At 38.6% G+C, this 15,398-nt stretch overlaps 2 protein-coding genes across 2 annotated transcripts; both read right to left on the minus strand.

The window, feature by feature from the left end:
• Window positions 1–7,658: 7,658 nt before the first annotated feature.
• Window positions 7,659–10,971, minus strand: LOC112735321 (uncharacterized). Its single transcript, XM_025784869.1, has 3 exons — window positions 10,747–10,971; window positions 10,354–10,585; window positions 7,659–7,726 (listed from the first exon to the last, which is right to left on the minus strand). The coding sequence occupies exons 1-3, from the start codon at window positions 10,969–10,971 to the stop codon at window positions 7,659–7,661; spliced, it is 525 nt and encodes a 174-aa protein (XP_025640654.1).
• Window positions 10,972–12,407: 1,436 nt separating this feature from the next.
• LOC112735322 (uncharacterized) lies at window positions 12,408–14,384 on the minus strand. The gene is made up of 7 exons (XM_025784870.1): window positions 14,193–14,384; window positions 13,668–14,037; window positions 13,485–13,578; window positions 13,181–13,370; window positions 12,889–13,095; window positions 12,734–12,785; window positions 12,408–12,640 (listed from the first exon to the last, which is right to left on the minus strand). Exons 1-7 carry the CDS (start codon window positions 14,382–14,384, stop codon window positions 12,408–12,410), a joined length of 1,338 nt encoding a protein of 445 aa, XP_025640655.1.
• Between the last annotated feature and the right edge of the window lie 1,014 nt (window positions 14,385–15,398).

The raw sequence follows: 15,398 nt of genomic DNA on the forward strand, positions 1-15,398 counted from the left end.
CTCTGGTAAGCTTTTCAGAATGACTACACTACATTCTTCAGTGAGAAAAATTTTTTCAGTTTCTCTCCAATCCTTCTTATGACTTAAGATCTCTTTCATGAACTTAGCATAAGAGGTATTTGCTCAAGTGCCTCTGCAAATGGGATCTTTATTTCAAGAGTCCTGAGATAGTCTGCAAAGCGGGCAAATTGTTTATCCTGCTCCGCTTGGCGGAGTTTCTGAGGATAAGGCATCTTGGCTTTATATTCTTCAACCTTAGTTGCTGCAGGTTTATTCCCTACAGAGGTGGTTGGAGAAGCCTTCTTAGAGGGGTTACTATCAGTACTTGCAGGTGTCTGATCCCTCATTGGCGTGTGAACGCCAGGATTGGGTGCTGGATGGGCGTTTAACGCCAGCTTCCCACCCTTTTCTGGCGTTTGAATGCCAGAACTGGGCAGGGAATGGGCGTTTAACGCCAACTTTTCTCCCTTTTCTGGCGTTTGAACGCCAGAAGTGGGCATCCACTGGGCGTTTAATGCCAATCTTTCACCCTTTTCTGGCGTTTGAACGCCAGAATTATTCCTCTTTGGTCTCTTGCTGTCCTCAGAGGGATTTTGGGTAATGGTTTGGTCATCCTCTATCAGTTGTTCCTTTCTTGGCTTTCTGCTACTTTGAGCTGATTTATTCAATGTCTTCCCGCTCCTTAATTGGACAGCTTGGCATTCTTCTGTTATCTGTTTAGATAGCTGCTGTCTTGTCTGATTCAATTATGCTTCCATATTCTTGTTAGCATTTTTAGTGTCTTGGAGCATCTCTTTAAATTCTGCTAATTATTTTGTCATAAGGAGTAATTGTTGATTAAGCTCAATAATCTGTTCTTGAGGATTAGGATCAGTAGTTACTGCCCTGGCCTCTTCCTTTATGTAGGACTCACTGCTAGAGTACAAATGTTGATTTCTAGCAACCGTATCTATGAATTCCTGAGCCTCTTCAATCATCTTCCTCATGTGTATAGATCCACCAGCTGAGTGGTCTAGAGACATCTGAGCTTTTTCTGTAAGCCCATAGTAGAAGATGTCTAATTGTACCCACTCTGAAAACATTTCAGAGGGGCATTTCCTTAGAATCCCTCTGTACCTCTCCCAGGCATTATAAAGGGATTCATGATCCTCTTGTTTAAAGCCTTGGATGTCCAGCCTTAGCTGTGTCATCCTTTTTGGAGGGTAAAATTGATTCAAAAATTTGTCTGATAACTGTCTCCATGTTTTTATGCTTGCTGTGGGTTGGTTATTTAACCACCTCTTAGCTTGATCTTTTACAGCAAATGTTAACAGTAATAATCTATAGACATCCTGATCCACTTCTTTATCACGTACTGTGTCAGCAATTTGTAAGAACTGTGCCAGAAACTCAATAGGTTCTTCCTGTGGAAGACCGGAATACTGGCAATTTTGCTGTACCATGATAATGAGCTGAGGATTTAGCTCAAAACTGCTTGCTTTGATGGGAGGTATACAGATGCTACTCCCATATGCAGCTGTAATGGGGTTAGCATATGACTCCAGAGTCCTTTTGGACTGTTCATTTCCACTTACGTCCATGGTGGAGAAAAGGGAGTTGATATGAATTGCAAATAAATTATATTTTAAATTTTTTTTTAGATTTTTAATTAAAAGTAACCGAAAATAAAAAAATAAATGGAAGATAGAATAAAACTTTCAAAAATTAGAAGAAATTAAATAAAAGCAAATTGAAAACTAAATTAATTAATTAAAAAGATTTTGGAAAAAGCAATCAAAAAGATATGATTGGAAATTATTTTGAAAAAGATATGATTGAGAAGATATGATTGCAATTTTTAAAAAAAAATATGATTGAAAAGATATGATTGAAGAAATTAAAAAGATTTGATTTTTTGAAAAATATTTGAAAAGAGCAATTTTTGAAATTAGAATTTTGACTTGACTAAAAAAAAGATATGATTTTGAAAATCTTTGACTAAATTAATGCAAAATTCAAATTTTATGAGTAAAATAAGGAAAAGATATTTTTTTATTTTTGAATTTTAATGAGGAAAGATAAAAACAACAAAATGACACTAAACGTAGAAATTTTAGATCAAAACAAAGAGAACAAACAAGAAAACTTTGAATGTCAAGATGAATACCAAGAACAAATTTTTGAAAAATTTTTAAGTAAATAAAAGCACAAGGGACACCAAACTTAAAATTTTTAGAAAATCAAACACAAATTTTCGAAAATTTAAAGGAAAACACAAAGAAGACACCAAACTTAGAATTTTTAAAGATCAAGAAAGAACTAAGAACATGCAAATTCAAAAAATTGAAAGAAAATAAAAGCATGCAATTGACACTAAACTTAAAATATGGAACTAAACTCAAATAAAAGACTCAAATTTAGTGACTCTAAACCAAAAAAAAATAAATTATACCTAATCTAAGCAACAAGATAAACCGTCAGTTGTCCAAACTCGAACAATCCCCAGCAACGGCGCCAAAAACTTGGTGCACAAAATTATAATCACACTTTTGCAACTCCGCACAACTAACCAGCAAGTGCACTGGGTCGTCTAAGTAATACCTTACGTGAGTAAGGGTCGATCCCACGGAGATTGTCGGCTTGAAGCAAGCTATAGTTATCTTGTAACTCTTAGTCAGGATATCAATAATTCTCAGATTTAATTGTAAAAAGTAAAAGAACATGAAATAAATACTTGTTTTGTAGTAATGGTGAACAGGTTGAGGTTTTGGAGATGCTCTATCTTCTGAATCTCTACTTTCCTACTGTCTTCTTCTTCATGCACGCAAGGCTCCTTCCATGGCAAGCTATATGTTGGTGGATCACCGTTGTCAATGGCTACCATCCATCCTCTCAGTGAAAATGGTCCAAATGCGTTGTCACCGCACGGCTAATCATCTGTCGGTTCTCACTCATGCTGGAGTAGGATCCATTGATCCTTTTACGTCTGTCACTACGCCCAGCACTCGTGAGTTTGAAGCTCGTCACAGTCATCCCTTCCCAGATCTTACTCGAAATACCACAGACAAGGCTTAGACTTTCCGGATCTCAGGAATGGCCGCCAATAATTCTAGCCTATATCACGAAGGTTCCAATCTTAGATTAGAAACCCAAGAGATACACATTCAAGCTTGATTGCATGTAGAATGGAGGTGGTTGTCAGGTACGCGTTCATAGGTGAGAATGATGATGAGTGTCACGGATCATCACATTCATCAGGTTGAAGTGCGAATGAATATCTTAGAATAGAAGCAAGCATGATAGAATGGAAAACAGTAGTAATAGCATTAATTCATCGAAACACAGCAGAGCTCCTCACCCCCAACCATGGGGTTTAGAGACTCATGCCATAGAGAATACAATATGAAACGTGTAAAGTGTCATGAGGTACAAGATGAATCACTAAAAGAAGTTTTTATAGTAAACTAGTGATCTAGGGTTACAGAAATTGAGTAAGCTAGAATAGTTAATGTAGAAATCCATTTCCAGGGCCCACTTGGTGTGGGCTTGGGCTGAACATTGAAGCTTTCACGTGTAGAGACCTTTCTTGGAGTTAAACGCCAGCTTTTGTGCCAGTTTGGGCGTTTAACTCCAGCTTTCATGCCAGTTCTGGCGTTTTGACTCCAGAATTTCTGTGCTGACTTTAAACGCTGGTTTGGGCCATTAAATCTTAGGCAAAGAATGGACTATTATATATTGCTGGAAAGCCCAGGATATCTACTTTTTAACATAATTGAGAACGCGCCAATTGGGCTTCTGTAGCTCCAGAAAATCCACTTCGAGTGCAAGTAGGTCAGAATCTAACAGCATCTGCAGTCCTTTTTCAGCCTCTGAATCAGATTTTTGCTCAGGTCCCTCAATTTCAGCCAGAAAATACCTGAAATCACAAAAAAATATACAAACTCATAGTAAAGTCCAGAAATGTGATTTTTATTTAAAAACTAATAAAAACATAATAAAAACTAACTAAAATATACTAAAAACATACTAAAAATAATGCCAAAAAGCGTATAAATTATCCGCTTATCAGTTAGCTTTGAATTGTATAGGATTTCATAGGTTAGGTGGGAAGTTTAATTTGATCAAAGATTCAAATTCTAGCCCACTTAACCATATATGCATCCTACCTTGACCCTAGCCCCATTACAACCTATGAAAAGACCTCATGATAATTGTATGCATGCATGGGATAAATGTTGATTGTTAAATGAAAAACAAATCTTGGAAAGCATGATTAGGAGAGAATTGAGTGAATCAACCCTAAACACTTGAGCGAATAGACTGCAAACACATCCGGTGAGAGTTCGATTGCTAAATTACATGTTTTCACCTATGATCATCTATTTTCATGAAAGTTCGTAAAAAAAATATTTACTAACTCAATTCAATTGTGGTTTGGCATGGTTGTTAATACCTTAGCCCTTGTGCTTATATATGCTTTCTTGGAAATTAATTTATTTTGACCAGGCAATTGCATTCATTTAGATAGTTGCATATAGTTTAGGTTGCATATAGTTTATTTACATTGAATAAATATTGATACCCTTTTTTCTCTCTTGGTTTAATCATGAGGACATGCTTGGTTTAAGTGTGGGGAGGTTGATAAACCCCATTTGTAGGGTTTATCTTGTATTGATTTTAGGGAATTTTATCACCTTTTACCCACATTAATTCAATGAAATAGCATGGTTTCATGATTGTCTCCTAATTTGTGCTTAAGTGTGAAAACATGCTTTTTGGCCTTTAATTTGATGATTTTAATTCACCTTTGATTCCACTAGATGCCTTGATGTATGTGTTAGTGATTTCAGGTTGAAAAGGGACTAGGAATGGAGAGGAAAGCATGCAAAGTGGAGCAATCATGGAAAATCAAGGATTGGGAGAAATTCACTCCACGCGCACGCGCAGCAGATGCGCACGTGTGAAACGACGAGGTTGCAAGGCAACGCGTACGCGTGACGTGCGCATACGCGTCGATGTTCGCACGTGACTCACTTAAAGTGAATACGCTGGGGCCGAATTCTGGGCTTCCCAGGCCCAAATCCAACTCATTTCTGATGCTATTTAACCCAAGAAATGAAGAGGAATCAACACACTTTTAAACATTAGTTTAGTTTGAGTTAAGTTTTTGGAGGGAAAGTTAGTTTCTAGAGAGAGAAGCTCTCACTTCTCTCTAGAATTAGGATTAGGTTAGATCTAGATTAGGATTTCTTAGATCTAGGTTAATTTCATGCTTTGATTTACTTTTTCCTTTGTAATTCTTCTTCTTCTACCTTTCCTCTCTCTAGTTAGCATTTAATTCATGTAATTCTCTACTTTTATGATTGATGCACTTTTGTTTCTTCTATTTCTCTTTCAATGCAATTTATGATTCATGTTCCTTTATTGTTGAATTGCTTAATTCATTTTACTTTCCTTTTATGCCTTCCATGTGTTTGATAAAATGCTTGGTTAGATTTTAGTATAGATTTTGTTCCTCTTGGCCTAGGTAGATTAATTAGTGACTCTTGAATTATCTAATGCCTTTGATTGATTGAAGATTAGAAGTTTCTAATTAATTTGAATGCCTCTAAAGCTAGTCTTTCCTTAGGAGTTGATTAGGACTTAAGGAATCAAATTCATCCACTTGACTTTTCTCCATGGTTAGAGGTTAACTAAGTGGGGGCAATGGACAATTCTCATCACAATTGATAAGGATAGCTAGGATAGGACTTCTAATTCTCATTCCTTGCCAAGAGCTTTTCTAGTTGTTAGTTTATTTTCATTGCCATTTACTTTTCTTGTCTCTTATTCCAAAAACCCCAAAACATACCTCCAACCAATAACAAGAACACTTTATCACAATTCCTAGGGAGAATGACCCGAGGTTCCAATACTTCGGTTATTATTTGTAGGGGTTTGTTTTAGTGACAAACAATCTTTTGTATGAAAGGATTATTGTTTGGTTTAGAAACTATACTTGCAATGAGAATTCATTTGTGAATTCTAAACACACAAAAATCCATTCATCAACTAACTTTCAACCTACGAAAATATCTTGGAGTGCCTCTCATACACGACCATTGCAGCTAGCATCAATTCATTACATTCTCGACCGAATGCAGAAGAAGTTGAATACCTGGCATAGCAAGACGCTCTCTCTAGCTGGCAGATGTACTGTAGTGCATTCTGTTCTTTCCACTATTCCCAATTACGTTATGCAAACGATGAAAATCCTGGTGGTTGTGTGTAGTAAAATTGATAAGATTTGTCGTAATTTCATTTAGGGGTCGACGAGAATAGAAGAAGAATTCATCCTATTAGTTAGGAAAATATTTGCAAACCCAAAAGCGAGGGAGGACTTGGTTTCAGAAAAGCTCAGGAAAATAAAAAACTTTTCCTCATGAAGTTGGCATGAGGTTGATCAATAGCAAAGATGCTTTGTGGGTTAAGGTACTTCGAAGCAAATATGGTTGTGGAGAGGATGCTATACCTAAATTCAATGCTAAAACAATAGTTCTAATACTTGGCAGGGCATTCTAAAGGTTTGGAAGGAATTTAAACCCCATTTGATTTGGCGTATCGGGAATGGAAATAAGGTTGCCTTCTGTACAGACCATTGGATTGTCGGCATCCCTAGTCTCAACGAGATTGTGCTGGTTGACATCCAGCCTCTTTTAAACGATAAGGTGATGGATTATACTGATTTAAATGGAAATTAGAACTTTATATTCCTCAACCAATTACTTCCCAGTGAAGTAGTTGATATGATCAGAGTGGTTAAATCCCCCTAAAGGGATTTAGGAGAAGATATCATCTGTTGGCTCCCTTCCTCTACAGGGAGCTTCTCTATCAAATCTACACACCTAACAAGACATCAATCTAACTCTAGTACAAATTTTCCATTCAGAAAAATTTGGAAATTATACTTTCCAAAGAGGCTGAGTGTAACACCCTACCATATAGAATCTTATGTCATAAGACAGAGGTGGTGAGGTATTACGACCTCTAAAAATAAAATAAAATATATAATATAGTTTGAAAAAGATTTGTAACTAGGAGCCTTTAAAGAAAAGTTAAAGCAAAAGCAGTAAAACGAAAAGCGCAACACTCACAAAGCGATAACATAAACGAAGCAAGATAGAGCGAGCTAACATGAATGTATATGAAAGAGTTCCAAAATACGGAGAACAAAGCTCAAGACTCGGCTTGCAAAGATAAACCGGCCCGAGCACATAAGTGTATATACATATATAAAAAAGAACCCAAAAGAACCCAAAATACAAAGTTTACAGAACCTGTTTCTCCAAAATAACCTCTAAGAGAAAGCTAATACAACATATACATAAGAAGTGGAGATAATAAGTATTTACATATATACATATAACCAAAATAAACCCCAAAAGATATAGGGATCTTCACTATCAGAAGCTTCCAGCATGCCTCAGCGAGGTGCCTCACGTTCTGGATATGAAAATCACAAAATATGTATGGGGTGAGAACTAAAGGTTCTCATCATGGTAACAGTGTCCACATATCTAACATATAATGTCCCGAAAAAATTGAAAGAAATCCTAGAACTTCTGACATATAATTAAATCTTATAAACATAACTAAACCATAAAATAAAATAGGCAACTAGTTAAGGGTCTTCCGTCTACCTAATACTCCCCTTTCCGACTCCTCTGAACCTCCCAACCGCCACCAAAATCACTTGTTACAAACACAACTATAACATATAAGAAAATCACATGTAGAAAGCATATACAGCAGATAAACAAGTAGCAAGTAGTTTATGCAATCAGTTAGGCATTCCAAACAAGGCATACCAAACAAACATATGGATACATATGATGCATGCCTGTCAATGTACACATCGGCGCCTGACCTTGAGATGTGGATCATCCAAGGCACACTAGCTGATGAGTCTCATCTGTTGGTTTTAAAGCTAACCCGACAAGTCCTGGTAGCTAACCTTTGGACTGTCCCTCTGTCGTGCATCCACAAAACTCAAATAATTCTCAATCATAAACATATAACACACACCGATGTTTATCCACGAGGGCGAGCTCATCCAGAAATTTCACAGTTTCCAGCCACACTTACGACATAGGATCAGTAGAGTATCGAGTCTCAACTTGGAGCACGTGGTGGCTAGCCACTGCTTTCACCCACGAAAACTCAAATCTCAGATAATTGGAAGTGCAACAATCACATTATCATTCACTAATCATATATATATATATATATATATATATTCATAATCAGCCATAATTCAATATCATTTTAGCCATTCGGCACATAGCATAAACAACACTTCCACCATCATCATCAGTAAACTCAAATAATCATTACCAGCCATGATTTATAATCAATTTAACTCTTTCTTCATCAATAAGTTACCTCCCACACTGCCCTCATCATACTTCATTATCCAAAAACTACCCGATCAGGCTTTAAACAAGAGAAAATAGAATTTTGAAAGCTAGAGGAATGTATTAAATATCAAAATTCATAGTTTCAGAAAAACAGGGGCTCGCGTATGCAACCCCTTTCTCGCGTACGCGAGGAGTATAGCCCGTAGCGTATGCTCGTGTCACATGCCACCCTACGCATACGCACCCTCACAAAACTAGACTTCTCGCGTACGCGGTACTGGTTCGCATACGCGAGCACCTCAACCCGAATTAATTGCCGGCGTCGCATGCCATGTGGTCGCGTACGCAACCAAGGAAAATGCCATTCTCGCGTACACAATATACAACCCATGTACGCGAGACCTCTGGGCCGTAGCCACTAGCAGCATCGTGTGTGTCCCTCGCATACACAAGCATAGCAGAAGTTCAAAAAGCTGCTAAGTCCAGAATTTTCAGTTTTGTACAGGAAACTTTGATTGTGCATAACTTTCTCGTTTTAAAATATTTTTCCTCCGTTCTTCGAATGGCGTAAACATCTCGGATCAAATTTTCTTTCTAAAGAAGTTTGATACAAATCGAAGGTCTGGAGATCAAGTTATACTCCGCCAAAGATGGTTAAAATCATAGTTTTCACAAAACTTAACAAGCTTCCAATTTCAAAACATACAATTTCCAAACCCTTTAAAACCAACCCAAACTTTACCAATTTAGCATCAACCAGATACAAACTTCCTCATACAATCCACAACCTACCAATTTTCTCCACTTTCATCAATCTCAAATTTGATATTTCAAGTTCAACAACATACAAAATACATCATCAATTTCTTATGACAATTTCAATATCAACTTCACCATCAACATGGTACCAACAACAATTCAATCTCACTAACCATTATACATATACCAAGTCACACATATCAACCATACAAGCTTCTATCACAACTTCCAAAAATTACTAACCACATACATAATAATACAATCCATCTCAACCAACCAACAACACCAACAATTCAATTCCTATCGTAGGGTCACTAGCCTAAGTTTTCACAATACATTATGTTTTAGATACGAGAAACCGAAACGATACCTTGGCCGATTTCCACGTATAACCCAAAGACACCATCAAAGGCATAAACTCAGACCCAATGATTTAAAATCCCCAAAGCAATGACATCCAAAGCTCCACCAAGTCTCCAATGTTCACAATCAAGCTCCAATTTACATATATATACTACCTAATCCACATTACCACATTAAAATATAACAACTTAATACCCAAACATAATAAATCAATAATTTCACTAGGGTTCAAGGATTCTCACCTTACCCAAGCACCAAAGAGACAAGATTAAGCGTTTTCCTCAAGCTAATTGGATCCTATAACATCAAAGAACTCAAAATCTCAACACCAATAACATAAATTTTCAAAAATCAAGGGCTGGAAAAATGGTGAGAAAATGTGACTTATCTTTTAAATAACCTTGTGGGGAGCTCGATGCCACGGTCATGTGGTCACAAACAGTGCAGCAATCGGAGCTCCGGATCAAAAGTTATGTGGATTTGATTATCAAGTGTGGGTTTAGGTTTTGGAAAGTGTTCTTCCTTTCCTATGGCTGAGCTTCAGCATTTCCAGCATGCAAATGGAGAGAGAATGAGCTGAAGCTCATTGTTCAAGTGAGTGGGTTGGACCCACGGACTCAGTTTGGGCCCGGTTCGCTCGGTTCGGTCTGTCTGGCCTAATCTTGGGCCAAATTCTTTAAAATTGGTGTCAAAATTCTTGTTTTAATTAACTCTATCATATTAAACTATAAAATTCAATTTTTCTAATTTTCTAGAATAAATTTTAATTTATAAGTTAATTAGTTATTAATTATTCGAGTTTTACATTCTACTCACCTAAATAAGAATTTTGCCCACAAAATTCTAATTTAGTTACCTGAGAATAGGTGTGGATAGTCTGTCCGCATTTCCGATTCAAGTTCCCAACTGTGCTCCTCAATACCGGCCCGACTCCATGCAACTTTGACTAACGAAACTTCCTTTTTGCGCAACCATTTAATACTGGTGTCGTCAATTCTGACGGGAGTCACTTGGAGTGTCAAATCCTCTTTTAACTTAATGGATTCAGGTTCTAACACATGGCTAGCATCAGTAGTGTACTTCCAAAGCTACAACACGTGGAATACGTCATGCAAGTTCGAAAGATGTGGCGGTAGAGCTACCCGATATTCCATCGGTCCAATCCTCTCTAGAATCTGAAATGGACCGATGTATCGAGGATTCAGTTTCTTTGTTTTAATCGCTCTACCTACACCATTGTTGGAGTGACCTTAAGAAAAACATTATCTCCTTCCTCAAACTCCAAGGATTTCCACCTCTGATCGGCATAACTCTTCTGTCGACTCTGAGCAATGAGCATCCTATTTCGAATTTTCTTGCCCTGTTCAGTGGTTTTAGCTATCATTTCAGGCCCTAACAAGCTTTTCTCCCCAGCTTCATACCAACATAGCAGAAATTGGCACTTTTTCCCATACAGAGTCTCATATGGAGCCATTTTGATGCTCGCATGGAAGCTGTTGTTATACGCAAACTCCACTAGTGGCATATATCAATCCCAGCTCACCAGCTGGTCCAAAACACAAGCCCTCAACATATCTTCCAGAGTTTGTATTATTCTCTCGGATTGACCATCTGTTTGAGGATGGTAAGTTGTACTTAAGCTTAACCGGGTTCCAAAAGCTCTCTGAAATGCCCCCAAGAACCTTGAAGTGAAACGGGGATCTCTATCAGAAATTATAGTTGTAGGTACACCGTGAAGTCTCACAATTGCCTTTATGTATAAACGTGCTAGCTCCTCAAGGGTACAGTTCATCCGAATGGGTAAAAAGTGAGCCAACTTTGTCACTCGATCCACAATCACTCAGACAGCATCAAAACCGAAATCTCTAAAGGTTGCAAGGTCCCGGACGGTCCCTGGTGTTCAATCTTTACTTTCTGACAGGTTAAGCACCTTGAAACATGTGCTGCCACATCATTTTTCATACCAAGCCATAAGAACATAGCTTTCAGATCATGGTACATCTTAGTGCTTCCCGAATGAATAGAAAATTCGCTTTTATGTGCCTCCTTCAAAATATCTTGCCGTAAGGTTCCAACATCTGGTAGACAGATTCTACCTTTGAACCTCCATATTTCGCCATCGTCCCATGATACTCTCCATCGCTTTCCTTGCTCAATTGCCAGCCACACCTTATTAAATCCCTTTTTGTCTTGCTGAGCTTCTTCAATCTTGGACTTAAAGTCACTCGAAATTTGCAATCGACTCAAACACAAGGCCTCGGACTCTTCTTGAACACCTAACTTCAGGCTCTGGAATGCTTTAAGTAACTCCTCCTCTCGAAGCATCATCCAAGCAGTACACAATGATTTTCGACTTAAGGCATCCGCCACAATATTTGCCTTTCCTAGATGGTAATATAGTTCAAAGTCATAGTCCTTCAGTAACTGTATCCACCTCCTCTGCCGCATATTAAGCTCTTTCTGATCAAAAAGATATTTCAAGCTCTTGTGATCAGAGAAAACTTGGAACTTAACCCCATAGAGGTAATGCCTCCACACCTTCAATGCAAACACAACCGCAGCAAGTTCCAGGTCGTGCGTCGGGTAATTAACTTCATGAGGTCTCAACTGTCGTGATGCATACGCCACCACATTTTGGTGTTGCACCAACATACACACCAGACCCTTCAATGAAGCGTCACAGTACACCTCGAATGGTTCATTTGGTTCAGGTAACACGAGCACAGGCGCTGTAGTCAATTTCTACTTTAGATCTTGAAAACTCACTTCGCATTCAGACGTCCAGACAAACGGCGCATCTTTGCGGGTTAATTTTGTCAATGGCAAAGCTATTTGAGAGAAACCCTTTATGAATCTCTGATAATATCCAGCCAAACCCAGAAAACTCCTTATCTCAGTTACTAAGGTCGGTCACCCCCACTCCATTACTACTTCCACCTTAGAAGGATCTACAACTATCCCCTGTTTACTTCCTACATGGCCCAGAAACTTCACCTCACTCTTCCAGAATTTGCATTTAGATAACTTGGTGTACAACTTTCTCTCCTTCAAGATTCGGAGGACAGTTTGCAAGTGACCCGAATGCTCTTCATTATCATTGAAATAAGTCAGTATGTCATCAATGAAGACGACTACAAACTTATCTAGAAACAGACGGAAAATTCAATTCATGTAGTCCATAAACATTGCAGGAGAATTTGTCAACCCAAAAGACATTACAGTGCACTTGTAATGACCATATCGGGTTCTGAAACCAGTCTTAGGGATGTCTCCGTCTCTTACCCTTATCTAGTGATAACCGGATCGCAAGTCAATTTTAGAAAAAAATCCGGGCTCCTTGTAACTGATCCATGAGATCGTCGATCCTTGGCAGTGGGTATTTATTCTTTACCGTGACCTTGTTCAATTGCCTATAGTCCACACAGAGATGCATAATTTTGTCTTTGTTCTTCACCAGTAATACTGGTGCTCCACACGATAAAACGTTCGGACGAATGAAGTTTTTACCCATTAGCTCTTCTAACTGAGACTTGAGTTCAGTTAATTCCAACGGAGACATTCGATAAGGAGCAATTGAGATTGGCTCGGCCACAGGCACCTACTTAATCGCAAACTCAATCTCTCGAGCAGAAGAGAATTTTGGGAATTTCTTCTGGAAACACTTCAGGAAATTTACACACAACCGGAATTTGCTCTAAGCTTTGTTCCTCCCCTGAAACACCCGCAGTTAATAGCATAACACCCTGACATTTATTTCCAGAACAGTTTACTGTCATAGAGTTCAAATAGTAGCTATTCACTACCACCGGCCCTTCCGATCCTTCCGGCATAAAGTACAATGACTTCTCAGAATAGTCAAGCAAGACATGATTCCTAGATAACCAATCCAATTCCAAAATGAGATCCAGACCAGTCATTGGCAAACAAATTAGATCATGGATGAAATCTCGTTGTTTAACTCGGAATGACACTTGTGGGCAACCTTACCTAGTCACAACGGCTTCCAAAGTAGCATTATGCACATTTAGATCATAATCTAGCACAGCTATCTTTAACTCTAATTCACTGGCCTTATCAAATGCTAAGAATGAATGAGTAGCTCCAAAATCAAATAAAGCATTCAAAGTTTTACCAACTATTTCACATTTATCTCGGATTAGTGTATCAAACCCATTGGCACCCGCAGCTGATGTAATGAATACTCGTCCTGGCTACTGTGCTCTCCCAATACCTTGCCTTTGTTTCTCCGTCTAGTTTGAGGTTTTATGTCCCGCCTTTCCACATGAATAACACAAGCCCCAACTAGCTTTGTACGGAACTCCCGAGAGATAACTTCCACATCTAGCACAAGCTTGCTGTTTCTGAGGTTGTTTCCTAAATCTTCTCCTCGGGTAATTGTTGTTGTTAGGCCTTCTGAAATTAGTCTGACCCTGAGTCTACTGTGGTACAAATCCTCCACACTTGAAAGTCTGACCCCTAGGAGCAAAGTTTCTTCCTCGGTTCTGCTAAAAAGGCACCCTATGGCTCCCTTTATCTGCAGCTGCCTTTTTCACACAGTCTTCAGTAACCCTGCTCTTATTTACTAACTCTGAAAAGATTCTGATCTCCATTGGCTCCACAGAAATTAGGATATCGCTCCGAAGTCCACCCTCAAACTTAATGCACTTTCACTCCTCGAAGTCTCCAGGAGCTCACTGACAAATACGGAAATCTGCACAGTTCCTCAAATTTATTTGTATATTCAAACACTGACATGGCACCCTGCTTCATCTGCAGTAACTCAAGTTCCTTTTCTGTTCTGACTAAATTCAGAAAGTACTTTTTATAAAATTTCACCTGGAAGGCATCCCAGGAGATAGGATCATCGCTTGCTGCAAGAGATGTCATGTTCCCTACCACCAATACAACGCTTCCCCCGTAAGCTGAAAAGTGGCGAACTCCACAAATTGATCTTCAAGCACCAGTTGTGCTTGTAGTGCTCGCTTCATTGCCTAAAACCAGTTATCGGCTTCAGTCAGATTGGTGGTTCCCCTGAAAACTGACAGATTAACCTTCAGAAATGCTGACAGCGTCATCAGCCCGTTTTCACCATTTTCCCATTACCATTGTACATTTGCTGTCCAAGCGCCTTAGCAGTGGCCTGCATAGCAGCAGCCATGTTCTCCAATGCAACCATGAATTTCACTGGGTTATTCGTGTCAGTTTCTGGTTCCTGATTACTAGTTCAACCTCTCCCACGGCCTCGACCGCATCCTCGAGGCGCCATCTGGTTCCTATACACACCAAACAATCGATATTAAGGTTCTCAATCCCAATATCACAAGTCTAGTGCTTCAAAGTCCCAAATGCATGCTTATGAACGTTTATGCCACATATATCAGTTAGATATCCTAATAGCACATTAACACACACACACACACACACAGAGTATGCAAGAAGCATAGTCAGTCCGTCCCTCAGGCTCTACAAGAACGAACTGCTCTGATACCATAATGTAACACCCTACCACACAGAATCTTATGCTTAAGTCATAAGACAGAGGTGGTGAGGTATTACGACCTCTAAAAACAAAATTTTGTATATAATATAGTTTGAAAAAGATTTGTAACTAGGAGCATTTGAAGAAAAGTTAAAGAAAAAACGGTAAAACATAAATTGTAACACTCACGGAGTGATAACGTACACGAAGCAAGATAGAGTGAGCTAACATGAATGTATATGAAAGAGTTCCAAAATACGGATAACAAAGCTCAAGACTCGGCTCGCAAAGATAAACCGGCCCAAGCACATAAGTTGTAACACCCTAACTTCTAGCATCTCATGATCGTACTAAAAGCTCAGGTGTTACTTACCTCTAACCCCTTTTTATTCTATACTATCTTTATTTAATATCGTGCCTTT

Source organism: Arachis hypogaea, chromosome 13 (genome assembly GCF_003086295.3).
Source record: "Arachis hypogaea cultivar Tifrunner chromosome 13, arahy.Tifrunner.gnm2.J5K5, whole genome shotgun sequence".
Classification (NCBI taxonomy): Eukaryota; Viridiplantae; Streptophyta; class Magnoliopsida; order Fabales; family Fabaceae; genus Arachis; species Arachis hypogaea.

Bases quoted from the DNA above. Each gene is read 5' to 3' on its own strand.
- LOC112735321 (XM_025784869.1), bottom strand. From the start codon at position 10,971: ATGGCTCCATATGAGACTCTGTATGGGAAAAAGTGCCAATTTCTGCTA. The intron at 10,586-10,746 runs GTCACTCCAACA...CACGTGTTGTAG, and splicing joins GAGATAATGTTTTTCTTAAG to CTTTGGAAGTACACTACTGA. The intron at 7,727-10,353 runs GTAACTAAATTA...TATATGTTATAG, and splicing joins CTATCCACACCTATTCTCAG to TTGTGTTTGTAACAAGTGAT.
- LOC112735322 (XM_025784870.1), bottom strand. From the start codon at position 14,384: ATGACATCTCTTGCAGCAAGCGATGATCCTATCTCCTGGGATGCCTTC. The intron at 13,579-13,667 runs GTTTGATACACT...ATTCATTCTTAG, and splicing joins TCAGCTGCGGGTGCCAATGG to CATTTGATAAGGCCAGTGAA. The intron at 12,641-12,733 runs GTCATTACAAGT...GTCTGTTTCTAG, and splicing joins TGGTTTCAGAACCCGATATG to ATAAGTTTGTAGTCGTCTTC.